This window comes from Plectrocnemia conspersa, unplaced genomic scaffold (assembly GCF_051122295.1).
Source record: "Plectrocnemia conspersa isolate PC_06_02 unplaced genomic scaffold, ASM5112229v1 ptg000002l, whole genome shotgun sequence".
Classification (NCBI taxonomy): Eukaryota; Metazoa; Arthropoda; class Insecta; order Trichoptera; family Polycentropodidae; genus Plectrocnemia; species Plectrocnemia conspersa.
In genome coordinates this window covers 5,896,529-5,924,117 of record NW_028277166.1, presented here as the reverse complement: position 1 = coordinate 5,924,117, position 27,589 = coordinate 5,896,529, and the positions used below count along the sequence as shown (strand labels likewise).

General features: G+C 32.1%; 1 protein-coding gene across 1 annotated transcript in view; it reads left to right on the top strand.

Annotated features, from left to right (window-relative positions):
* Oatp30B (Organic anion transporting polypeptide 30B) overlaps positions 1-27,589 on the top strand; it is a 94,857-nt gene that overhangs the window by 63,560 nt on the left and 3,708 nt on the right. Inside the window, exons 3-10 of the mRNA XM_088205078.1 lie at positions 7,950-8,126; positions 11,007-11,124; positions 12,556-12,772; positions 18,580-18,797; positions 18,884-19,025; positions 26,349-26,456; positions 27,116-27,349; positions 27,421-27,585. Coding sequence (XP_088061204.1) covers positions 7,950-8,126; positions 11,007-11,124; positions 12,556-12,772; positions 18,580-18,797; positions 18,884-19,025; positions 26,349-26,456; positions 27,116-27,349; positions 27,421-27,585 — 1,379 coding nt within the window. The remainder of the gene's footprint in view (positions 1-7,949; positions 8,127-11,006; positions 11,125-12,555; positions 12,773-18,579; positions 18,798-18,883; positions 19,026-26,348; positions 26,457-27,115; positions 27,350-27,420; positions 27,586-27,589) is intronic.

The window sequence follows — 27,589 nt, the reverse complement described above, 5'->3', positions numbered from 1 at the left end:
CCTTGTAACCGGTACTGATTTCAAAATACTGTGCGATCGAGTTATTTTAATAACCAGTTATTATGTTATAAGATCATGTTTTTAATTAATTGCTTCTATTATAGTTTTGATATGCTACGAGATAAATTACTCCATTCTCTTTCATATCACTTAAATTTCGCACGATTTTAAATCTGCGTCATTAATGTGTGATTTCAACTTGATTTGAAACTATATTTTGTGAAATTAATTAATTTTAAATTAGAGTTTTCAAATTTGATTAGCCTTATCTACGTCACATGTTTTCAATGGGCTTTCTTGAATTTCAAATTTCGTAATTTAGAGTCGTGTTGATTTTTATTCTACCTGATGTAGATTTGCTTAATGCGAGTTCAGTTCAACTCTCGTGTGTCCCAAGTCGGAAGCGAAGTAATATTTAAGATTTCTGACCCTAAAGGCGTGATTTCGTAGCCAGTCATACGCCGTTGGAAACTGGTAATATTTTATAGTACAATATTACATAAATATATTGCGACAGACTATGGTGGTCGAGTGTCGTTATTCTCCGAGGGTGGAGAAGCTGTGGGAGGGATGATGTCCAGTAGATGGTCCTCTTAGGTCTTGTAGTTGTGGCACCGCCGGCGTAGTCGATGTCAGTTCCTCTGCCATAATCGTCTCTGGGAGTCCCTCTCTGGATGTATCCAGTATCTCGTCTCAGATCGTCTCTGACCGTCTAAGCCAGCCTTAAGTATCAAGGATTGCACTCGTTTTTTCGACAAACGAAATATGTCTACGCCTCTAGAAAGTGACATTTGCTTTATGGACATCGTGCATCGTCCATTCCTTCACACTCTTTTATCACGTTCATCCTTATATAAGTATGTCGTGGTTACGGTAATTATGTGTGCGAGTTTCAAGCATAACCCCCACAAGTAAATTTCTGACTTGTGGAAGCTCCAGATGATAGTGTATTTGGAAATAAATTTGTGCTTATGTGTTCTTTATTGCTCTATCCGTATTCTAGACCCTTGGACATATGCAACGATTTAATATAGAAATAAACTGTTGATGTTTGCTACTTTTCTTATAAAAATGGCTTATTGAGTAAAGATCATAATTTAAACAATTATATATTTAGCAACGCTGACTCTGGGCGCTTGTAATTTAGGCACCTTGGCTAGTTACATTATCCAATTATCTAATCGTTATTTGCTTTTTTATAACGTCGGCGTGACGAATAAATTTGTTCAGCAAATCGCAAATATTTAAAAAAAAATAGTTTTATTGCGTTTTTGATAAATAATTACGACAACTTTTATTCTAACGCCTAACAAATAAAATAGCTAGATATTTTCAGACGCAAATATCTTTTACAAAATTTTATTATTTTGTAACTCCAAAATTTATATTTGTAGTTGATATCGTAAAATAGTTTAAAAATATTTTTATTTAATATTATTTTAACGAAAATCCTCAAATTTTCTCGAAAAATTACATTGCAAATATTTATTAATTGCAATAAATGTTGTCTTTTGTGTTTGTCAACTAATTGCAGCTACATATTTACAGCACGTAAAATAATATAAATTATCTTCATTATATGCTTCTTTCACAAACGTAGTATGGATTCAAAAGCCTTAATTTCAGAATACATATCGACTAGTAATTTATCTTTACACTGCAACTTAAAATTAAGATTATTGAGATATGCTATAATATTTACCATAAATGCCAGTTTCATAATACATTCTTTAATAAATCTCAAGTATACCAAAAATCATCTAACAGCCGAGTAATAAATAACATTTTTGAACTTCGATCCTATTGTTTGCAAAGTTGTGCAATATCTTTTGAACGAAATTTAAATGTGATTTAAAGATTACATTTTATTTTTATATTTATATAAAATTTATTACATAAATAATTATCAACTAGACCGCATATTAGCAAGTATGGCCAGAATTAATCAAAATGGGGCGCAGATTAGGCGGGATTTAGCTATATTTATATTAGCAAGATAAAAGTTCAGCATTGCATTCAAAGTTTAGGCATTGAGTTCGCTACCAGTGGAGCTCACCAAATCAATGACAAAATTCAGATTCTCGTATTTAGCATCCGATCATCCCTATTACACTTTAATCGCTAGGATTTGGTCCAGCTGGATAGTCTTCCACGCAGAACTACGACCAAAATAATTAAACGTATATGCCACACTACGATTTAGCACGAACTTATTGATTTTTATGAGGTACAACGCACATTGCTGATAACAATATAACACAAGTTATTAACGAGTTTTTTTATAGTAAATCGATGCTGTGATGCTTGTATCAATCCATATAAGGAATCTGTGTTATCTTTAAACGATGCTAAGTTTTATGCGTCACTGTATTATTTGTATATATTTGAAACATTATACTTTTAAAGATAACCTCAATCATTTCAGCGTTATTGACATTATCATTAAGTATTTATATATGTTCAAACTATCGGTAATTCTTTATATTTTGACATACTTTTTGCAATTATTATCTATTCAAAAACCATTGCAATTGCTGTATAATAGATATGTGATGACAAACTGCTCTTTGTCTTTGAAAATTTGCGAGTCTACGTTTTAATTGTGCCATATTTGCACGTCGCGATGTACGAGATTGCCAGAGCTTATCAGTCGATACCCGTGTTGTTTAGATACGTTACATACATGTGTATCCGTTAAAACAACGATATCATCATATCGCAAAGTACTATTTTCCCGAGCGGTCCTCTTTGTCACTGGTTATTTCCGATGTGGATTTTCGGCCATTGTTTCGTCGCTTTGTTCGTTTTTTGACAGAATCGAAGGTATTGTTTTGAATGTTTTGTAACTGGAAAGCGTTTTTAGTAACGAATAAACATCATAAAATATGTTTATGGAAAGATATAAAATCACATACAAACATATGTATACATATGTATGTATGATAGCCCATATCGGGAACATCGACAGTGTTGCATGGTGATAATATATTTTGATTTTTTTCTTTGTAATTTAATTATATTTAACTCGTAGTGTAAACTAAATAGGATTCGGAGTGTTATACGCATATTCAATCGTAAACAAAGGGTAATGAAATTTTCACACGAAAGCTGCTCATCGTCAGATTAAAATTGCGGAAACGAAAAATTTACCAATTAACCAGTATTGTTTGATTCCGCAGCTAGAAAATAACCCAGGTTTATTTCTCACGTGGTAAAAAAACATGTTTTAATTGTTAATATATATATATTTTTAGGAATATTAATTTAGTTAGCTACATTTTAATTTTATATATATTATTATTAAACAAGTTTATAATACACTAACGATCCAAACCCGGCGTTGCCCGGGATTAAGAGCTCACGGAAATAAACCTGTGATTAGCTCAAGAGAGTCATTATTGCTATATTTACATTTATATACGAATCGATTATTCTGATTTAGTACGCAAATATAACCTTACTTGACGTTAGAATTACGTACTATGATCTCCTATTTAAGAAGTGTCTTAGTTCTAATCCAAACTAAGGTAGAGTGAGGTTGGTGGTTGAAATTTAGCAAAAATCAAAGCTGGTATATTCGATTTAATATTTATATTATGTTTATGCGAAACCAGTAGTGTGGCAATTTTAAAATAGATGGCATTAAATAGATCAGGGGCTCCCAACTACGATTTGTGTGCGCCCGCCACTATTCGACCGCAATAGATTTTTTTTCACAAACACTAATTAAAAATTTTAATTATTTTTAATTATTTGTTAAGCCTCTACTACACTCTCTCGAAGTTGTCCGAACCGAAACTACAACTGAAATCCTCCGAGATCGCCGACTTTTTTCCGATTATAGCTCCTGTAAGTGGCAAAAAATGAATATTTGACGAGTCAGGTGGTGCCCGCCGCCCTACCGATATTGTAAAATGCGTTCTAGGTTACAAAAAGGTTGGGAACCCCTGAAATAGATGATAAAATGGTTAACTAAGTTAAGGTGCGGTGACAAACTTTAATATAGATCTGTCAAAGCATATAAAATTCAAATTAAAAACATTATTTTTTTGTATGGATTATTCATTACATACACACAGTATGATAAACAGGCGATCGCGCTGGCTCCGACGCAATATGTTTTGAATATTAATATTTAATAGTTTAAATAATAATATGTAATACACCAGTAAGCATATTTTTACGATGAGATATTTAGAGTTTTTTTTCGTAAATGTCGGTCTAAGGTGCGCAATGACAGCTAACAGTGCCTGCATTTATAAAGGTGTAAAAACATTTTATTTATTAATAAAAAAAAATAATATAAAATACATTTTATAATATTTTAACTATTATAAAATTGTTCCAATTATATTTTTAGTGATTTATGCAACACATTGTGTAAATTAATAAATTCACTCTAACTTCAACTACGAGTATTTATGTTGAAAGCTCTCTATTTACGAAACCAATTCCATGTTGTTCCCCATGTTTGTTCCAGTGAACAATTTTCGTTTACATACTTTGGCGCGCACGCGCAAACTCGTAAAACTATTCAACACTTTGCGCAACGTAGCCGCTCGCTAATTACCATCCACATTTTGTTGTGTGTACTGCTTGATCAAAGTTTTAGTTATGAAAAGCAATCCAATTAATCACGCTCCCGGTTCAGATGCAAAAACGACCGAAAGCGAGAACGCTTCGCTCTCTTATCGCATGCAGTATATCTCCGATGCTTTTTTACGTGCGAATTTTCCGAGTTCGCACAATGGGAGATGTATAATTTGGCCCGGTTCCAGCTGGAACGTCTTTTTATAGCCGAAGACCGTCGGGTGTGTCTATGGCGCTTTTCCACCCTCGATTTACAGCCTCCCCGAGAGCGTGACATTGCGTAATTTGCGAGAGGAATCGCAGCGACTTTTCTTCCCTTTTAAATAAATCATAGGTAGGAGTAATGACCTAGTATAAGTAAAAATATGCGTTTCTCCATAAAATTTGTATTATCTACGGTACATTTTTAATGGTTCAACTTAGGTACATAATTATTGTCGCATTACTAATTTTATTACATGACAGGAACATAACCCACCATTAAGTCAAAGTTCTCGACGTATACTTTTTTGGTCGTTAAAATGCTGTATCTGTTATATACTGTGACATAAATGTAGCCTCGTTTACATATTTTCCACGTGAAAATCTCAAAGTATGCAAAACGACATAAAATTAAAGAGCATCTTTTTATAGGTCACGAGATTTAAAGATTAAAACATTTTGTATAATTTTACGCTTGTTATTATCATGCTAATTATGTGGGTGTATACTTTTATATTGAAAAGTATATTTTTTAGTACACAGGCTTAATTAAAAATAGGATATGCATAGACTATATGAATAGTTACAGTGAATGTGCATCATATTTTGACTGGCGTTTCAGTAAATCATATTTGAATACATTTTCACGAAAATATAATTTGCCTGAAAAGCGCTAATAAATTATATGCTGCTCTAAACTGTCGTTGAAGCCCAATCATACAATTTTGAAACGTCAAACTTGAATAAACTGGTTAGTCTTAAAACTTTCATTAGCATTTCATTTCACTAGCAAAACATAGTTGTAGGGCGACACAATACATGTTAAGGCCAAAATGATCATCTGCACAGTGAATAAATAAAATTTCACTGAAATGGACTAGTGAAATCGTAAATCAATTGTTTGATACGTTTTGACTGGCCTAGTTAATGAAATTGTATGTACACTAGTAAAAGTATAACTGCAATAAAAATGCACATTCACTGTAATCAGGGCTGTAGAGTCGGAGTCGTGGTATTTTAGGAGGACTACGATTCGTAAAAATTCGTTTAAGTTTCTTTAACACGTTGAGTGCGTTTATTTTCCGCGCTCAAAATAATTTGACTTATTAAAAGAAATTATTTTTTTAGATTTAATTTAATTTAAAACACGAATAGAAAAGATTAAATTTAGATTTAGTATTATTAAAGATTTAAGATTAGATTTAGTTAACCTGTCAAAATAATACCTATGAAACAAGCTTTTTCCCTTGCGAGTGTAATTATTAAATTTGTTTTTATTTATTTGAATGTATTGTTTATTTAATATAAAATTAATTTTAAGGACGAAATAGCGTAGTCTGCAACGTCTTAGACTTATAACTCTGAGGTTGCGGGATCGAGCCCCGGCAGCAACACTCAAATTTTTATTATTTAAAATAACCGGCTCCAGCTGCAGTGACATATTATATATTGCTTATAAATTGTATAGCACATAATAATTTATAATATAGATGTCACCAATTTCCTGACTTTCAGTCTTACTTGTAGGTATTTATTATGCTTGATTGACCAAATTTCTATTATACTTAATTCATTATTTAAATTCTCTACAACTTCTTTAATATTATTACCTATGAAATACATTAATGAGTCGTCTGCTAACAAATGTATTTTATACATTTTTACATTATTAACTATATCATTAATATATAATATAAATAACAATGGTCCCAATTTAGACCTTTGAGGTACACCGTGAGATGTATTTTTCTCTTTGGAATAGGTATAATTTATTTTAACTTTTTGATTTGTTTTATTTATTTTTTTATTAAACCATCTTAAAACTATTTTACTTAAACCGATATTCTCTAATTTCTTCAACATTATTATTCTGTCTATTGTTTGAAAGCTCTCTTGAAATCCATGAAAACTGCTACAATGATTTTCTTTGTATCCTTGGCAAACAACCAATCATTTAACACTACTTGTAATGCAGTCTCAGTGAAATGTTTTTTCTCTGAATCCCGATTGTTGTTCATATAGGATGTTTTGAGAAATAATAAAATCCTTTAATTGTTTGATTACTATACTAAAGTTATTGATAAAGGTTTCTGTCGGAAGTGAATTATGTGTTTATTAATGAGGTTATTTTTCTCGGTGCACTCTCCTTGGGTGCACTAATTGCGACGATTTGGGAGTGTAATTAGATGTGATTTTCTTAAGAATCGTTTACGTAACGGATGGATTTAGAACAGGTAGAGATTTAGCAACACTGGAATGGAATAGTAATTTCCACTGTCTGCAACCGTTAATGACATATCCTTATTCTGTGGAGAGGCACCAAACGATCATTGCTGATCTCCAATCACCACGTACAAATGCATTTGTTGGAAAATCGTGAAAACTAATAACGTTATTTTTATTGCGCTTTTAACGCGTATTTGCAAGTTCTTTTCCACCGTCAGTGCGTTTTTGCGACAAGTTTTCTTTTCTGTTTCGGTGTTCTCCGCAGTAAAAAACTGCATTAAAGAAAATTTCAATATTATTACCTAAAATAGAAACACGAATAAAATACTATGACTCAATAAAAATGCCTATATATATACCCAAGTTTTTAGTTATATATGTTTGCAATTTTAAAATTATAATATTGTAATGTTATGCAAATATTTAAATTGTACACATTTTTAAGTTTCATTTATTTATATGTATTTCTAATACCATTATTTTCACTTATTACTATATGTTTAATTAATGAATACTTAATACTTTTTTTTTGTATTAATTTGTGTTTCATTGTTTTTTATTGCTATTGTTTTATCGGTATTTTTTACCGTTACATGTATTTTATGTTTTACTCGGGAAGGTATAACATAATAGGAATACCGATTCGTTCGAAAACCGACGCAAGTGAGTCAACGCGCGGAGAATAGCATAAATGCCTTGAAGCTATTACCGAACAGTATCGGTATACGTTATTCAAAAGAACATGGAAACGCCAGAAATGTATCGAAGCAATTGCGTTTATGCTCCTACTTAAATATATATTTATATATTTGTATTTATCCTTATAATATATTTGAAAACAGTAATTGATTTTTTTATCCTATGTACATATTACAAAACATAATCATTGTAGTCAATTCATGAACAATTTATTAATATGTTGTTATTTGCAGGAGGCAAGAATCGATGTACGCCATGACGGGGCTGTACGCGGAGGCCGCTGTGGAAGACTCCGGCGGTGACGGCGGAGGCTCTGAAGACAGAGCCCCTTTGCCGGCGCCTCCGCCCCAGCCGCCCCCATCCCACGTCAAATGCCATAGTAGAAACCCCTCGTCGGGACTAGTAGACAGGTGAGTCACTCACGATTGACATGTTTGCCCTCCATTGTAAAAATGCAAATTTACCTCCTCATATTCGCGTATTCCATCAGCATTTTTCACAGCGTAATGAATGGGACTCGAGAGTAAACTAATTGACGTTTTGTGCAACTGTTTCGAGTTCCCATGCCATAGAGCTGTGACCTTTACTTACGACGAAATTTCAAAGTGTTGTTGACGTTGCCGTATTGTTACCTAACCGCTAGTGAGTAGTGCAATGTTTTTATTGGAATGTATCGACTTAAATTTATGCGACTATTTTGAATGTTAATGTGTCTTTTTCACATGGTTCAATTTTTTGTTACTAATTTAAAGGTCACTTTTAAGACATTGCTAAATTTCATGCGACGTATGTAGGTCGATTTAAATGCCGAAATAATCAGAGTAGTGTCCTCTCTCTTCGTTCGTTTCCCGTTTATTCTCGTGCGTGACTAACAAGTTAACATTTTATTCGTGCAAGAAAAATTGTGTCACATTGAATTTATTCGAGTGATTTTGCTTACAAGAATAATTAGCGTCAATATCAATGGCATCTAGCAGAAAAAATGCGAGGTAAATCTTAAATGACGGTCAAGGTTTGTTTATATATATTATAAAAATCGAACACTGATCGTAAAATATTAAAACAGTAGTTTTTGCCACACTGACAAAAATCAAAATTATGCGGAACTATGTACTAAAATTTAACGCAACTGTAAAAGAGACAAAAAATACAACAAAATACCCATCTCAGGTTCAAATTAAATATTTATTGCCATATAAAAAAATCCTTTTAAATTAACAAATCTGTAACGTTGTAGGTATTACTACACGCAAACCACTAAAATTCGGTAGATTATATAAAAATCATGTAATTTATTACACTCGTATTACTATGCTTCATTAATAATTTCAATAGTGTAAATAATAACGTTCTACGTGGTAGTTTTAATAATGGTATAAAAAATCTAGCTTAACAAAACATTAGTGAAATCGGCATTTCAGAACACACAATATTGCACTGTCGCTAGATAAACTTCTCTTTTATATGTAAGTTCGAGTTAGCATTATTACTGACGGGCCTAGTCCCATCTCTTAGTAATCTCCCTCTTGTTTCCCTTGATTTAATTCAGCTTTGTAGCAATATCCAGTTTCGCCACAAAACGTATTGGTTTTATAATTTGGGATGATGTCAGTGGAAGATCCTCAGAGGTCTCGTAGTTGTGGCAGACACGGCCCGAGGACCATACGGTCATGGACGGCCAACCTCCACTACACTGTTGCTGCCTCTATGAATCTTCCACTGACATCATCCCTCCGCCAGCTTTTCCACCACCGCTCGCATAAAACGATCTCGCCCATCATTGTAACTCGCAATATATGTGATTTTAACTAATAAATTATTACCAACGGAAAATATTTAACGTGCTCATGATTCAACACTAATTGTTACAAGCGAAGCAAAAGTGAAAAAATCCGACCGTCATTTTTGCATACAGATAAACTCAATAATTCAATGAATAGCAATAACAGTAAATGATTGCTCGGATTTATCCACAAATATCGGTCTTCAGCTTGAGAAGATATCAAGACTTGTTGACAAACACTCGCTTTTTAAAATGTCTCCACAAAAATATAAACTAGAACCATGGAATCAAGGTAATGCGTTTATTTAATAGAAATTATTCTTGCGTTAGTATCACGATTTTTGAGAACGACATCGGATAGATTTACCTGGTTTTTTATCAACGCCATGTTGTTAACGTAAAATATTTTCCTGGATACGATCTGAAGGGGGTCTTCCGAATCAATGCCAATAGCGCTAGAGATTTTTTTAAGGACCATTTCTTAGATTACAAGGGGCAAGAACAATGGGGTTTACGGTTGATTTCATTGTGAATCTTTTCATCGTAAATATTCAAAGTTTCTATTTTTAGAATTTAAATGAAAATGAAAATAATAATTAATACTGAAATTTTGTATTATATTCTAGATGTTTGTTTTACCTGTATAACTATATAAATACAATATATAGACCCATGATTACCATTTATGTTATTTTTAACGTGGCTAAAAATTAGGCAAAAACTTACGGAAAAAACAAACGTTACAAAAGAGCTATGTTTATGAAAATAATATCGCTAAATTAATCAAAATAATTTATACAACTTGATGTTACTTAATATTTGTAGACGAGTACATATCTTAATCGTTGGGGAAGTTTAACAACTTGTAATTCAAAATAGAAGGTTCATATTTGCAAAATTATTGTCACTTTTAAATCTACTAAATTTCTACAATCTAAATTTTTATAATCAATAAATTATATAAATTATAAATTATAAAAAATACTATAATAATTGTCAATAATAGTAAAAAAACATTTGTTGCTTTCTTTAACATTTATTTAGTAATTACTGAACTGAAAGACGACGCTTTTGCAATAAATTTTGATATGAGCTTAAATTGATGATACGTTAAGGCTTTATCTAGATCGATACGACCTTAGAGAGATGGTCTACTAGATTTTAATACGAGCCTTGATCCATTTTGCTCGCGAGAACGGGGTCATAAGCAAAATATATGCAATGCGACCAGGAGCGCACAATACTCTAATCTAATCTTCGCAAACTGAATCTAGGTCTAATTAAAAGTAACCCGGAACGCGGAATAGAAATACGGTCGTTTTTGATGAAACATTAAACACTAATAACACGCCTTATACGGATGTAAGCAAAAAATAGAAATGCTTCGCTATCACTCGCGTGCCATCGACAAACATTTTGCAGTGTGCAAATTGAGGCGTGACTCCGTTTTTCCTCGCTTACCGTGGGAGTGTCTTAAATGTGTTATAACGCCTTATTTTAATTTCAGGGAGAAAGAGAAGCCTCACGCGTCCTTTTCACCAGCGATTGAGGTGAACAGCGACTCCAGGGATTGCGGTATACTCGCTTGCAGACCGGGATTCATCCAGACGTTCGCCAGCATCAAGGTAAAATATTGTATTTTAATATAAATCCAGAATCACTAATAATATGTACAAAATTTAACAGTTATTTCAAATCAATTGATTAAAACATTGCAGCCGTACATATACGGCGAGAATTAATATGTTCTTATAATACATGTTATTTAACAAGCCTATTTTACGTTGTAATCTAACGCTTTTACCTAACATATTGCGTATAAAAATATATAGTAAAGTTTTATTATAAAAAAAAATAAAAATAATGTGTAATAAAGATTGCTTTTGAAATAAACATTCCCATGTGTATGTTACAAATTATAAAAATACAGGTTTAGCAGCAATTTTTTAAATATCTCTAAACTACGTTTTAGTTAGCCTTCGTATAGGGTTAAAAATATTGTATTATTATGGATATGATATTGAATGTACACCGCTTTCAAAACTTATGGTTATTTACAACAATTACAAATCAATTATACTATTTACGTTCAATTATTCAATTCAATTATTTTTAATCTTATTCCATTTAAAAGATAATTAAAAGTCCGTTTCGCTATTCTTTACACACAAAACAATAAGAAGAGTGACACAAAGCTACGTTATTTTACTATCGATCTCGATCGCGAACTTACTGTAACGCTTATCATTGTTAATAAAATTTAATCGCCGAACACTAATTTATTAAATTGCATTTTTTCCACCTCTCAAGAGTTTAAACTATTTTTAGCGATTTGCACATTTACTTTTTTTATCTCCGTACTATTAATAAATACAGTTTAGTAAAGTAGATAGTCGTTGATACTATTTAAAGACGGAGAATTCCAGCAATACACTTCATTCGCAACGATCGGGGACTCGTTGGGAATTTCATTAAAAGGCAATTGCACTCTATCGCTTTGAGTCTCTGTTCATTCTTTGTTCCAAGAATGTTATCTAAGATATAAATATGTATATGAATCGTGAATTATTATCAAATTCGCTGCATAAAAGTATATATCACATGCAAAACATTAACATCTAGTTCTTATCCGCTTATTATATTTCACATAACTAGAATGGCAAGATTTTATGGATTGTCTATAAGAATTATTCTCTAATATTATCATATAAATAGCAATAGAGCTGTTACGTACACTTTCATAGTGTATTTTATTTTAATTAAAAAAATAACTCATCGCTATTCCAAAGCTTGTCAATTATACGTTAATATAACATTATTACTTAAATATACATGCATTTATAGCGCTTTTACTAACCAGCGGCATAGATCATCATTATTATTATTATAGACATGTTGCTAATAAACTACTTTTATAACATCACACAAACCGGAAGAAGAGCTACTCGATTTTCCTCTCCGCCGAGCACACACCGCCGCCGCCGCCTTAATTACAGTCTGCTATCTGTGTCGCCTTATGCGCTTGCATTTTTAACCCTCTCGTTGCCTTATTTCAGACGTTCGTCTTACTGCTGTCGTTTCTGGTGACTCTGCAGCAGGCCCTGAGCTCCGGCTACATCAACTCTGTGATAACCACCATCGAGAAGAGGTTCGAGATCCCGTCGAGCCTGTCCGGCCTGATAGCCAGTAGCTACGAGATCGGGAACGTCATCACGGTCATATTCGTCTCTTACTTGGGCAGCAGGCGTCATATACCCGTTTGGATTGCAGTCGGTGAGTTATATTTAAAAAAACTTGTTAAATCATAACGCATTCGAAATTCCTGGATACCTTAAGGCTTAAGGTATCGACATTATATTCAGATGGTCTAGTTTGAGTTGTGCCCACGTTAAAAAATGTCTTGACTTGAATAAAAAAATAACGTCAGGAAAGTCACCTAATCTAATATTTTAACTCAAAACCACAATTTTTTTACGAAAGGAGCATTGAAAATTTACAAAATAGATTGGAAGAGGTAATCAAAAATAATGGAAAATATTGTTTGTGATTTTGAGTGATTTAATGATTTTTTTAATAAAAGTTTAATGTTTATTTCCTGGTATATATTTTACGCACTGCTTTAGGAAATTAGCAGTTAATTTTTATGCTAATTTATGCTAATTTAAATGTATCTCGATACAACTTTAATCGTAAAACATGTGTGTACCCATTTCCCCGTGGACGTTTATATCCGCACGTTATGACTTCACATTTTTAATCGCGTGATTATTCTAAAAAAATCCCTAGAAACAAAATAGCCCATCAGTCGTAAAAATTATGTGATTTTTGAGTCGCAGTATAATTTTTATGCATAAGTCACCTGTAAGATTTTGTGTTTGACCTTTGAACTGAGGAACAATATTATTGTTTTTATTGAAAACACGTTGCTTTTTAGCAACGTGTTTTCCAAAGCCAAAAATGTATAATTTTAGTAAATAAATATTTTGAATTCTTCAACGAACCCTATCATTATAATTTACTTGTTTTCATTACGCAGAGATAAGTACTGATATAGCTGTATGATAACAGTTGATTGGATAAAATATTTAATCTACAATGTGTACAGAAAATTGCTAGTGTTTTTGTCTGGCGGTTGTTTCGAATGATTTAGAGTCGTAGAGCCTCACAGTTGTAGAAATAGAGTAGCTTTGGTCTTTAATTCTCTGTTAAAATTTTCTTTGGGAGTGATCGTGTTCGATTAGTAATATGATTAAATGACATATAGTTGTTAAAGTTGTCTTCAAAAAGATCTGAGATGAAAAGGAGAAAATGAAAATTAAAAAAATCGCGGTATGTTTAACTCCACTTTTCAATCAATCCATTTTTTGAAAGCTTAGATTTTTAAGTTTGCCAACCGTCTGATAATTACAAAGGATAGTTCAAACAATGCTTATTCGATGCGAATGTCTCACTTTATGCCTGAAATATTTTTCAAAAGTTGTTCGAAAAACAGAATATTTTCTTCTTTCTATTTTTAAATAAATAATAAATATATAACAAAAAAAAAAAAAAAAAATATTAAAACGTTTATTTTAAAAAACGCGTTTTTTACAATATAATAATAATAAAATTAAACAATAGAAACAATGATTCATAATTCATAATTCCATCTTATCGGCTTGCTTTAAATTCTAAGAAATTAAACTAAATGCGCTTTATAATAATAAAATTACTAAACGTAAAGAAACAAAACTCACCTAATGAGTCATAAAAAAAATGTGCACATTTGCGACCTCCCAGTGTAACGCCAATCGAAATCTCGCACATGTGCGGGACCCGTGCGGGCGGTTAAGAAAAGTTTTTGTGGTAGTAAATGGTAAGCCTGCGTGGTTGTTGTGCAATACTGATTGTTCTAAAATGACGATTTTTCTTAGCATATTATTAACCCAATACACTGTCGTTTTGGGTATTTCTGATAGTTATTGTTGAAACTCTCGCAAATATATATTTTTTTAATATTTTACTTTGTTTCTACATTATTCTGAAATTACCATAAATATGACATTTTTGCTTGTAGCGATAGCCTGAAGTAAAATACCAAATAATTTAGTCTTTGTTTTTTTCTTTAATTTTATTTGCAACTTGTGAGTCAAAAAAAATCAGACTTCGTGTATGCGTATAGTAATGAAAAAATATGTTATTCTATCATAAAGTCATCCTGAATACTATCAGGACTAATTAAACTTAAAATTCTAATTATTCAATAATTAATTCTAAGTATCAAACACTTTTCTAAAAAATGAATTACAGATAATCACGATATTCTTTACGAAAAATTTTCGCTACCTGGCCTAGTTTTTTTTTCTTCAAGCAAAATTTAAATGCGTCATTTTTAATCATTTAATTCACATCAATCACAGAAATCAGCTTGTTATATGGAGTATCAAAAGTTTCGCCACTTTTAATCCATAATCATACCTTTAGTTTTGGACACTCTTTGTATATTAGTTGTTTTCTCAGTTTGTGTTTATTTCATATTATTTTATAGCTTTTAATTAAATTATTTACAATACATAAAATCCTCAAAAGTTTGACCATTCTTAATACAATCGTATCAATTCAAAGCCTACGCTAATAATTTTATAACGATTTTTCTACGGTGTATATAATAATGGAAGCCATTTTTATTTACGTGCCTGGATTAACGAAATTCGATACTGCCGACAGCAACGTGTACTGCAGTAAGCTTGAAATTCTATACATTTGTACGAATACATATATTTATTCGTGTAATATTTCACCACCGTTCGTATTCCAATATTTTAAACATTTTTTATAAATATCAAATCGAGGGGAGCGCTTCGATCAAATTAAATGTCTATTTTTATACGTATAAAAAAATAACAAGAACCGAAGCGAGTAATCTTGATTTCTCAACGTTTCTTATTGACGTGACATTAATTTGGAGGAATTCTTGATTCGTGGCGAAAGATATTATCGCTGCGCATAAATTTGAGATAGGGGCGAAATTCCAATTTAAAAATACGCATTTTTCCCCCGGCTGCCTTATAATTGAAAATCCATAATGCCTGCCGATAATTGATTCTGTGTAGATTAAAACTGTGATGTTCGCCCGATTATCGATTAGATTGGCACCATGTGTCACGATGTCGAGATTATTTTACTTAGTCATAATAGTGGTACACTTTTAATATATAGTTTCAACTTATATTATATTCAAAGGAATTTGTGTTATAATCAGGCCTGCCGAGAGGGGGGGGGGGGGAAAAGGACAATTTTTTTCTCCTTGAACTCTGGAAAAAATCATAGCAAAAATATTTTTCAAAAAAATTAAAAACCGATTTCAAATATTGAATCTGAACTAAAATACAGTTGTTTGAGATGTACCTATATACTGATGTATTTCAAGTATAAGTTCCTTTAGCCTTTTTTTATACATATTATACAATAATTAAAAGGAGCGGAACATTGCCTTCAAAAGCACCCACTTTCTAGGTAGTACTTTCACAATAAATAATATTATTCAAAAAGACAGATAGTAGTTTTTGACGCGGCTCCGTTTGTGCTAAAATTTGTTTGCAAATTATCGTTGACTTTAAAAATTTTAGACATGAGAGGAAATATTCTAGAAATGTAAATTAATAGCAATAAATTTAGGTATTCGATCTGAAAATTCAACGAAGAACAAATCTGGAAGTCTGGAATGGAACAGTATAGTTGATATATGATAAAATCATTTTGACTTTAAGGTTTATTTAAAATATAATACAAATCTCTCTGTGAAATATTAAGTTCAAGTTAATTATGCCAGAATGATATACTTGCTGCACTCGTCATTAACGAAAGTGCATCGTGCACCAAAGCTTATTAGAGCATACATGCATTCTCTGTTTGTATCTTGAATTGTGTTTTGTGACGGATATGAGTATATTAATTAATAAATTATTACAATATATTAATTAATTTATATCAAACACATTTCATACTCATTCATCCTGATAAGTGTTTCGCTGTCCTAGTTAATTATAAATAATGAGCAACAGGAATCATGTAAGCAAACATATTTGTTCACAAAACTGCTTAAATATAACATCAACTTGATACAGTATGTCCATTTTCAAAATACCCATTTTCCGGCCTAACGGCGACGCTCTCCTCCCCCTTGAGATTTCACTGTAGGATTTCAACCCACGTTGAAAATCTTTTATTTATCTGACAGTTCGCCCTCCACCATCGCCGCTCTGTTGGCTTTTGTACAAGATTTTCTCAGATTTTACATCTACACACTGTAGGCTATTCTCGCACACAGTCGTTGAACTCGATGCGAAAAAACAATGTACCGTACGACGCAAATAATGGCAATTAAAACCGAAAAAAGGCGCATAAATATTCTCTCGACGCACGCATCTTTTTCATCTAATTAAACGTGACTCTTTTACTTGTCTCAAGGAAGGAGAAGAAGGCGTGAGAATGTCTCTACAGCGCACGCCATTGTTATAGAATAGACTTTGATGTTAATGAAGTTGATTGATATTTGACAGATAGCTAATTTTATTTTAGTAAAAAATCACATAAATAAAATATTAAATAAATACATATTACTCTTACGAAATGTTAGTTTATCGTCTGTTATCGTGGAAATTTAGCTATTAAAAATTTATATCAATAATCAGTATAAAACGCACGTCATATATATTTTGTTTTTGCTTGATAAAAATAATTTTCGCTGCATAAAAATGCATAGATAGAGCTCATAGTAAAAATGTTATCAGCTATTTCAGATATTATTTTAAAATATAGAGATATTTACCAATTAATCAGATTCTGATTGCATGAAAGTGTATTCTATCACCTTAGGGAAATACTGGACTTGGATATGGGTGCCGCACGAGTTAAAGTTATTCGCCGTTTATTTAAAAACATGCAATTATCGTCTAATTGTAAACCAATGCGTAACTAGATTGCATTTTAACAGGTGTTTAAAAAATAATGATGTATTATAGTATCACATGAAAAAGACAATGGACATATATTTCTATCTGCGTTATTTTAACACAAGGACTTAAAAAAAGTTTGTCAAAAACTTTTAACTGATATTACAGATTTCATACACTAAGAAAGTTACAATTTCTTATTACTATTAATAGTATATGTTCTATCGCGTGCGATTATTATATTATTTTGCAGCAATTCAGATATTAACGTTCTGTTTGATTAATTTGCGTATTGCGAAAACGCTAAATGTCCATTTATAAAATTATTCTTCAAATGTTATTTTTTAGCAATGTGGAAATTCACCACGCAACACCATCTTTATTAATAGTAGTAGCAAATCGTAATTAATTTAAATGAATTCATAAAAAAAGTGAAATTTTCCACGAATTTCGCATTATCAAATCAAATTTATCAAACGTCGATTTTATAATATATGTGTGTATATATTATATTATACATACGTTTCGGAGTTCACGCGAACGGGTTAGATGGTTTTCTTCGCGCTCTCGTATCAATTTCAGTTTCGCGTGTCTCGTTTTCGCGATGCGATAGACAGATAGAGAGATAGGGTTTATGCGAAACTTTTAACCTAATTCTTTGTTGAAAAGTTTTTCATATATCTTTCGTTCCGCGATGCATTTTTTTATATTTGTTTTGCACCGACCGTGTCAGTTGGTACGACGTAAACATTGTCTTCTAAAATAATAATTGCCATCGAATCTGAGCACTAATAAACTAAATATGAAAATTATGATTTATTTATTGACACTCTAATACAAAATTTAATAATTATACAATAAAAAAACATTGGACCAGCTCCTCACAAATATCGCCGAAAACATAATTATGGTAATTCGAATGGTTTGTCTCAAAAGGTACTTTTTGAACGCAGATGAGAAAGAATAAGGAATGCAACAGCTACAAAATATCACCAGAATTAAAAAACGAATACGATCCGTATTCCTTTTTATAAAGATATCTAAAGATTCTCTCTGCCAACAAAGTTATTTCAGTCAAAGTGGTCAGATATAAACAACAACTGAGTACACAAAGAAATACTATCTAAAAATATTATTTATTTGCAGGTGCTGTCATCATGGGCATAGGTTCTCTAGTCTTCATGGTACCTCATTTCATAGCGGAGTCCAACAGCGGCATATCTTCGACAAACTCGTCCCAGAACAACATCTGCAGGGGTGTGTCGGTCAGAGAGCAAGACATGGGCTTGGGCAGACTGAGCTCGGGCTTAAGCTCTCCTCCTCTAGCGCCCCACAACAATCTGAGAGGCGATAATTGCATCCAGGTAAGACTTTTTTGTTGTGTATATGAGCATAGTATGATATATATGTCGCTTCAATTAATTTTGGTTAATTGGTTTTCGCTTTGCAGAGCACGCCGAGCACGTTCGTGCCGGTGTTGGTGTTTGTGGTGGCTCAGGTGCTGCTGGGTTGCGGGGGTAGTCCACTGTTTACCCTAGGCACCACTTACATAGACGATCACGTCAAATCTGAAAGCGCCAGCATGTATATAGGTAAGTCTCAATTTAAATATCAACTTAATATTTTTGTAGATGCCCGGATTTGATATCTTTTAAATAGCCAAACTGCTTGAAAATAACCCACCTATTGGTAGACTATTTTTTTACTCAGGTTAGTCGATTATCGCAATGTGACGTCAGAGTTGTTTGCTCTCAGATGGCGCATGTTTTCTTATCGAGTTGCTCATCCAGTACATGTTTCATTAACACGCAAATATATTAAAAATATGTTTTGTTCTTTGTAAATATATAATAAAAATCTGTGTGTAGGTTTTGCATTATAAGTTAATTTAACGTAGATAAGAAAAATAATCAAAACAGTTTTAATATGAGAAAACACAGAAGCGAGAAAAAAATAATTGTTTCCAACATTAGAGTTCTCGTTTTAACAAAAAATAAGTTAGAATACGGTACAAAGGTTTATTACATGCGTCGCTTTTTATATGTTATATAATTTACATACTTCTATGTAACAGAGATTATGCTTTTGTGAAAACATGAATATAGCTTCTAAGGCTAATGTTGCAGTATTTAAAATTAAATTGTAATTATATACAAAAAAAATATGAATAAAAGATAAAGTTAAATATAAACAAAGAAAGTGACGCATGTTTTTAAACTCATAATATTTTATAACCATGTCAATCGTTTCAAATAAAATCGCGCCATTTCATACCTTAAGTTTTGCTCGAATGGTTAACACCATTTTACACAAGGTAAATTTACAAGATTTGAAAAGTACGTCGTAATACAAATCAAAAGAATATTGCAGCTATAATAATTTTACATTTTTTTCTTTATAAATAGTATTATACTCTATTTGCGTTAATATGGTCAGTTTGAAAGCTATCCATTTCATCATTATTCATAATTTAGAATATTTAAAATAAACCGGAGAATAAATCGAACGTATATTCGGATCGTGTGCTTTAGAGCTAAATTATGTACAATGATGAAATTGATAGCTCTCAAGCTGACTGTGTAGTTACTTTACACAATGGTCTTAATTTAATTTAAATAAATAAAAAAATGTTTAAAAAATGTTGTTAATCTCTTGTAAAATTTAATATGTCTATAAAAACTTTCCTTTCCTTTTTCCGGGAACATATGTTCCTATTAAATGTCTTTATATTATACTAAATTAAAATAAAACTTGATTTTTAGTGTGCTATATCACTTAAAATTAATAATTTGTATTAATCTACTACGTAAAAATAAATTTCAAAATGTTCTTTCCGAGATAAAAACAAAAAACTTGACCTCATTACTAGTATAGGTTAATTTAATATGAACTTCACCCCCTAAGTTAGATTGAAGCGATGATAACCTTTTTTTAATGTAATTGATTGATAACCTCGCATTTATATTAGGTTTAGGGTCGCAATAGCGCAGTAGTTTATGATTCAAGTCTTAGATTAAATTTTCAATTCGATAGTGAATTCGAATTAAAAAGTATGGTAACTACTAAGATAACACATCCTTTTCAGGATCGTATGAACGGTTTACCGAAGGAGAAATAAAGTTTTCATCTCTCCTTTCAGACCCTTCGAGTAATTTTTAATCATTTTTTTAAAGCTTTTTCTAATCCTTCCTTTGCTCAAGCGTTTCATAATTATTGTTGAAGCTTTGGTGAATTCTGTCTTTTTTGCGCTAGCATGTTTTCATCACGTCGGGCTGTCACCACTTTTGGTACAGCGTCGAAGAAGACGCAATTCAGTATTTTTTTAAACATGTTGTACCTGAGCTCGCCAAATTTTAATATTTTTAATCGCCCTATGTATTTATCGTTGTGTTGGTCTTTCAATGCCTATACATTTCTGCTCATTGTAAACCATAGATAATGAATAGTGATAAAACCTTGTCATTGTCAAAAGTGTTAATATTAAAATAATATTTACCTAACCAAAATAGTAATTATAGGTCGAATAGCGGATTATTTATTTTTATCGAGGTGTTTAATTATAATATAAATAGGTTGTTTTACAAATCTTTGTGTTTTTTATGTGCATGTTTTAAAAAGTCATTAAATCGATATATATTTTTCCTATCTCACATATATATTATTTTTACAAACATCATCGAAATATGCAGAAAGTTACATTACCTCGTTTTTTAAATAAAACAATATTATTCTCGCGTCATAATCGATTAGCCACAATTACAATACAATAGCAATTAATATATTTATGAGTACCAATTTTATAATTATTTTTATAATGGGTAGTGAATATAGAAATTTAATAATAGTTTTTACAGTAAATTAAACATACATATGTATGTATATACGCCACTAGCTTCCATAAACTCGAAAGCACATCTCGGCATTTAGCCCAGTCGACCTTTAATTTCCACCTCTGTAGGATTGCCATCCCCCATAGAATTCCTAAGGTTTATATATAGACGTATATAACACTAAATTACACGTACCTACATACCTACAGCTGAAAATGTCGATGGCGTAACGACTCGGCGTAAAAGCCCCGGTTTTATGCGTCTGCACAGGCGCTTGAATTTATGCACCGGATGCTCGTAGTGCACCGGAGGATGGAGGGGCAATTTGTTCAGTTTATGAAACATAAAAAATGCACGCGGTTCGACATTCTCAGAGGGCACCTTCGGGGGCTTTCGACTTTCGCATCCAAGGACTTGCTCAAACTTGTCCTATTGCTGAGCTTTCGCATAAAACATGCACCTGTCTAGTTTTTCTAGTATCAGCCTTTGGCTACGGTGGTGGCACGTAGCAATTTGCTCAACAGACTAACTAGTCAGAGCGTGAAGTTGGCCGTGTATTGCATGACACGTTTTGAGGTCATTATTGGCGATGATTTTGGAAAAAATGAAAAATGAGATGACGTTGCCAAACGTGGTTATTTATTATAAAAGAAAAAATGTGTCCGCGCATACTCTATTTTCGCAAGATTTTTTTTGTTAGATTCTCGTGATTGTGTGTTGAAAGTGAAAAATGATCGTGTGGGTTGAAGGCTGAAATGTACGGAATCAAATGTCTTAAAGCAGCGAATAGTGAAATTGGAATATATGCTTCATTGTGTGGTGCTACCGAAGTGTTAATGCGCCTTAAAGAACAATGGAATAGGAAGATGGATGATATATGTATGTGTGATTTGTTGAAAAATAATTCATCGCCAATCATTGATAACATTGAGATGCTCCATATGATTAATTTTAATGTTGGATAGAAATATAACACGGAAAATGTAAATTTATCACAATGGCAGGAGAACGCTGCTGCAATTAAAGAACGCTGCTGCAATTAAAAATATATCGCATTTTTCGATCAAAAGTCTTTCTTTATCTAACCTAAAAGTTTATCTTTATTTTTTAAATCTGCCAAATATTCAAGAATAATACAGATAGTAGTTATTTGCGTGTAAGTAGCTCATAATATTACCAAGATAAATTTATTCATACATATGTATCGAGATAAATCTATATACTATCATTATACATAAATGTCGAGATAATGTCAGCATGTATGTATATTTATTTGATATAAACATCTCTTATGTTCTTAATATCTTGCATTACATTATTTACTAACATAAATTTTGCCTCTTTTAATGTCTAAACAATTTTCCTTCTCAATAAACATAGGTATCTGTTTCCCTTTGTAGCCATAAAGTACCATTTCGTAACGGAAGTATATTTGTTCTCATAACTTTAATCGGTATTTCTTTTGTGGTAGTTAATAGTAATTTCCTACAAGCAAACTTTATTCTTTCCCTTTTTTTGTGTTCCCAAAAGGAGTAGCTAATATTTTTGCACAGTACTTTCTGTAAACGCGTAATGAATCGTCTTCATAATTTCAACGTCGGTGACTGGATTATTGCGTACACGAAAATTACACACAGCAAAAAATTTCAAGTAAAAAATTGTGTTATAATAGGAAATATTTTTTAAAAACTTATAATAAAATTTTTAAAGTAAATTTATATTAACATCTATTTTATATACAGACATTATATTTTTAATGTAATAAGGAAGATTGAAAAATATTGGGAAAGCGTGTGGGTTCCATGCGCACTGAGCGACGAGAACAAGGCGACGCGCCTGCCTCATACAACGAGAAAAATATAATGCTCTCGGATGGAAAACTTGCTCACGATCCATATTATCCCAATATAGCACCTTTAGATTATCATTTATTTAAGTCTCTACAACATATTTTAAAAGGTAAAAATGTAATAATGTTAATGAAGTTAAATCATTTTTTATGAATATTTTAATTTAGTTTTTACAAATGTAGGATTAAAATCTTGCCTAATCGATGGAAGAAGGTTGTATTTGTCGATAGAGATTATTTTGTAAAATAAATTTGTTATTGGAAAAATACTTTTCATTAAAAAAACATTTCTTATGGGTACCCATAATATTATTAATAATTATTAAATTACAAGATGTATTTTAAAAATAATTCAACAGTGATATTTAAAATTACGAATCAATGTTCTTTCAACAAACGCAAATCATTAGACGGAATAACTGAAAGGCGCTACCAAGATCAAAGAAAATGTCACCTTCAAGATTTTCATTCGACTTTTGGCTCTCATTCAAAGCGTCACCTCGCATTCAACCCTCTTTATGTCAAATAGCGCAAAAAAATGCTTAACGTCCGACCGAGCATTTTAGCATATCGCTCTTTTACGATCGCTCCATAAAAATCGCATTAAATAATCTGCGATTCGAGCTTTGACCCGATTTCTAGAATGTATGCAATAAACTCATAACAAATACGGTTCGTTAATTTAAATCTCGGTAAGCACTTTGGGCTAATTGAGGTCACCATAGGTGACCCGAATGTCTCGACGAAAGTGGAAAACTCCTGCAAGGAAAGCTTTGCGTGGGGTTTGTACCGTTTCAGAATAACTACTCTAAATCGATAATGCAAATTGCCCTGGCGAATCAATTAAGTGACATTCACCGGCGGAAATTTGATCACGTTCACTATATATTATGTAAAAGCTTCATTGATTGAATTAAAGTCACTGTAAAAACTTACAATATTTAATCTTATATATTCTTATATAAAAAGACGTGCATTATTGATACGCGTGTCTTATCTAACGGTTGCTTCGATGGCAGATACTTTGAGACGAAGAACTACTCAACCTTGACCCTCGTCAAACGAACCAAAAAGAAGGACATATTTTTATTTCGTTCTATTTTAAAATATATATATACATATACATCGATGTGTGATAACTCCATAATTTAGTAAAAATAACTGGATTTACTTTAATTCATTCATTCATAAAGAAGACTTATCTGATAGATGTGAGATTTGTTGACTTTAATTTTTATACATACTTAGTTTACATTTACGGCCATCGACATGTGATTTTTTTATACAAAAAAACCTTGTTTTGTATAATAAATTTTACACATAGATTAATGAAATAAGAACTGAAAAAATATGATAGTTCTTAATCTTCACGTATTGCGTCCCTGGCCGTTTTCAAGGATCAGATGCCCTAGTTTCTTTTTAATTTCAACCCAAGCGAGCACACTTTAGGCATTAATAACTGTGTTTAACTTTGAGCTAAGGGAGGCTATGAATAATATATAAGAACCGCTTGCATATATGACTTTAAATTTATAACATTTAAAAGTTTAAAGTTATGTATAACCATCCTTGTGATTCTGGCTTGAACTATAAGCTATGTATATCGTATTACTGCAGTAGTTTCCAGTATGCTTGTATTTCAGACTAAGTGACTTTTGATTGCGTTGTTCGTCTGAGTTTCAAAATTCTAAACTGTCGCTAAATAAATCTAGATATGTTTATAAATTATTATTCATATATTCAAAATGTCTATATTTTTTTCTTTCAAGTGAAAGAAAAATATCATTCAATTTCGTTTATATGTATATCTGCTAAATATACAATTCGACTCAACCATTTCAATTTTTTATTACAAGAGTAATCTTTCCATCCTGTTAAGGACTTTTTCTATGTACATCAGGCGCGTACGGTGAGATACATTCCCTTTCGCTCGCTCGCGTGGTAAGTGACGAGAGTAAATGAGAGATAAGAGCGTGCGTTACATGCGTTCCGCACGCCCACTTCTTCTCTTTGTACTTTCAGTGTGTATTTGCAAGGATGTATGTATATTGGTAAGTTTTTACACTGTAAATGCTTCTCAGTAATATATCTAATAAAAAATGGATACAAAGTAATGTTCCGAGAAATTATCGTATATTTGAAGAACACTGTGATTAGTAGTACATTTTTAGCGACATTTTTTATTCATGTTACTATTCATATCATTGCTTAGACATTCTTTCCAATTTATTCCACAACATTTCTTAAAATTATTAATAATCGTTGTTTTGGCTTGTGAATTTTTATAGACTTCTTTGATAAAGTGTGTATTGTAATAATCTAAAACGCAAATCAATATAATTGAAAGATTTACAGCTTCAATATATTCCGTCGTTTAAAGTATTTTTTTCTCAATATTTTAACCAAATTTCTTATCGAATATAATTTGAATACAAGTAAACATTTACAGCTTCTGGTGTTCAAGATTATATGAATACAATATATCCAAACTTAGCTAAAGATTGCGAGAGAGAGAGAAAAATATATTGCTAAAAATGTCGGATTTACTTTACATAAACATTTCATTAATGATTTACAGTGATTTTTAATGATTTACAGTGAGTTTGCGTAAGGTTCATTGTTACAGAAATCCTATATTTAACCCAACATTTGTACAAAGCTGGGTTGCGTGTATTACTTAATAGTTTAAACTGAATCCATGGCCGGATTGTACGTATTATATTTGGATTCATTCATGATTTACAATACTATTGAATATTTGCCAAAGCGAAACGAACGTGCAAGTCACACATTATATTATAAACAGAGTCGCGAAGTGTTTCCTTCAGTTCTATTTACATACATAAATATTCAACTAAAGCGATTTTCAGCGGAATCGCACACCCGCGCCGAGCAACAAATATCACAATAAACAACCAAAAAAACCTTTCGACAACAACCAACAGCTGTAAAGTGAAACGGGCGAATCAATAACAGTTGACCCAGTTGCAGTTTTTCCATTAGGAAACTTCGCCTCGAATGCCCTGAAATCGATGTATCTAAATCTTATGAAATGTCCTTATTATTATCGCGACCCTTGCTTACTGCAGCGGTCACCAGCGTTTTCAGGTCAATCGATGGCACTGTTGTGACCTATTTTTTCATCACACGATTTAAAATCCCTAACAACGTCCCTTTTATCACAAGACTTCATAAATGAGGCACTCCATTGATGATTTGTCGTTTCATTGTTTCAGGGTTTATGTACAGCATGGCTGCTTTCGGTCCTGTGCTCGGATTTTTATTGGGAGCTTATCTGCTGTCATTTCACATGGACTCGTTCTCTAGCAGTATTATAGACATAGGTAAAGTATATATTTATTTATTATGTAATTAGTAATCAGGGGTATACTATTGAAAAGTCACTTTCATTTAGTGTGTCAACGTTATGTTGTAGATGGTAACTCCATGTTGTCCGCCAACAATGCTAAAATCTGCTGAATGTTTTGCCTAATATCTTGATTAATATCTATAAAATATGTACAGAGTAATAAACCCCATTTGCTAGTGTTTTTAAATGGGGTGTGTGTAATATATTATTTATAGCATTAAATAACAAAATCCTTCAAACTCTTAGTAACTCTTTTGAACCCTTGTTTGAAGTTAAAAATATGATGCGTGCTTTCTGTGTTCGACTATGACTCGTTTCTACTATCGCTCTTTATCTGGAGAGGGTTTTTAAAACACAAACTTCGAGTATTTGGATATCTCATAGAACTTAATATCGATGAGTCACCCCTTATCTCATCGTACCTGGAGTTTTGGTTTATTTTCGGAGCCGCTACACTCCTATCTCCAATTACCCACGAACAGTGTAAGTCGTTGACTAACACCTGTAAGACCTCGATCCAATCACATATTTATGAAAGAAGTATGAAATGGAACACAGAATTTTCAACGCATATTTAAAACAAAAAATAAATTAATTTTAGCATATTTTTGTAATAATATATTAATATTTCAGATACCGAAGATCACAGATGGGTTGGAATGTGGTGGGGCGGATTCCTCTTATGCGGATTGCTGCTAATATTAGTAGCCATACCATTCTTCTCTTTCCCAAAAGTACTGACAGCAGAGAGGGAAAAGGTCCGTTTGGGTGAAAAGGCAGCTGCTGCAACGTGTGGAACGACAACACCTAAACCGACTTCGTCCACTAAAGCTTCGCCTGACACAGGATACGGCAAAGATATAAAAGGTAATGAACTTACTTAAGATTCATATAATACCAAACTATGTACATATATTTAATTGAATTTTTTCTATCAGATATACCAGTGTCTATGTGGCGCTTGTTATGCAATCCCGTATACGTCGTCACTTGCCTCGGTGCTTGCATGGAGTTGATGATCGTCTCCGGGTTCGTTGTGTTTCTACCGAAATATCTAGAAACACAGTTCAGTCTCGGGAAGAGTCAAGCTAGCGTTTTCACTGGTAA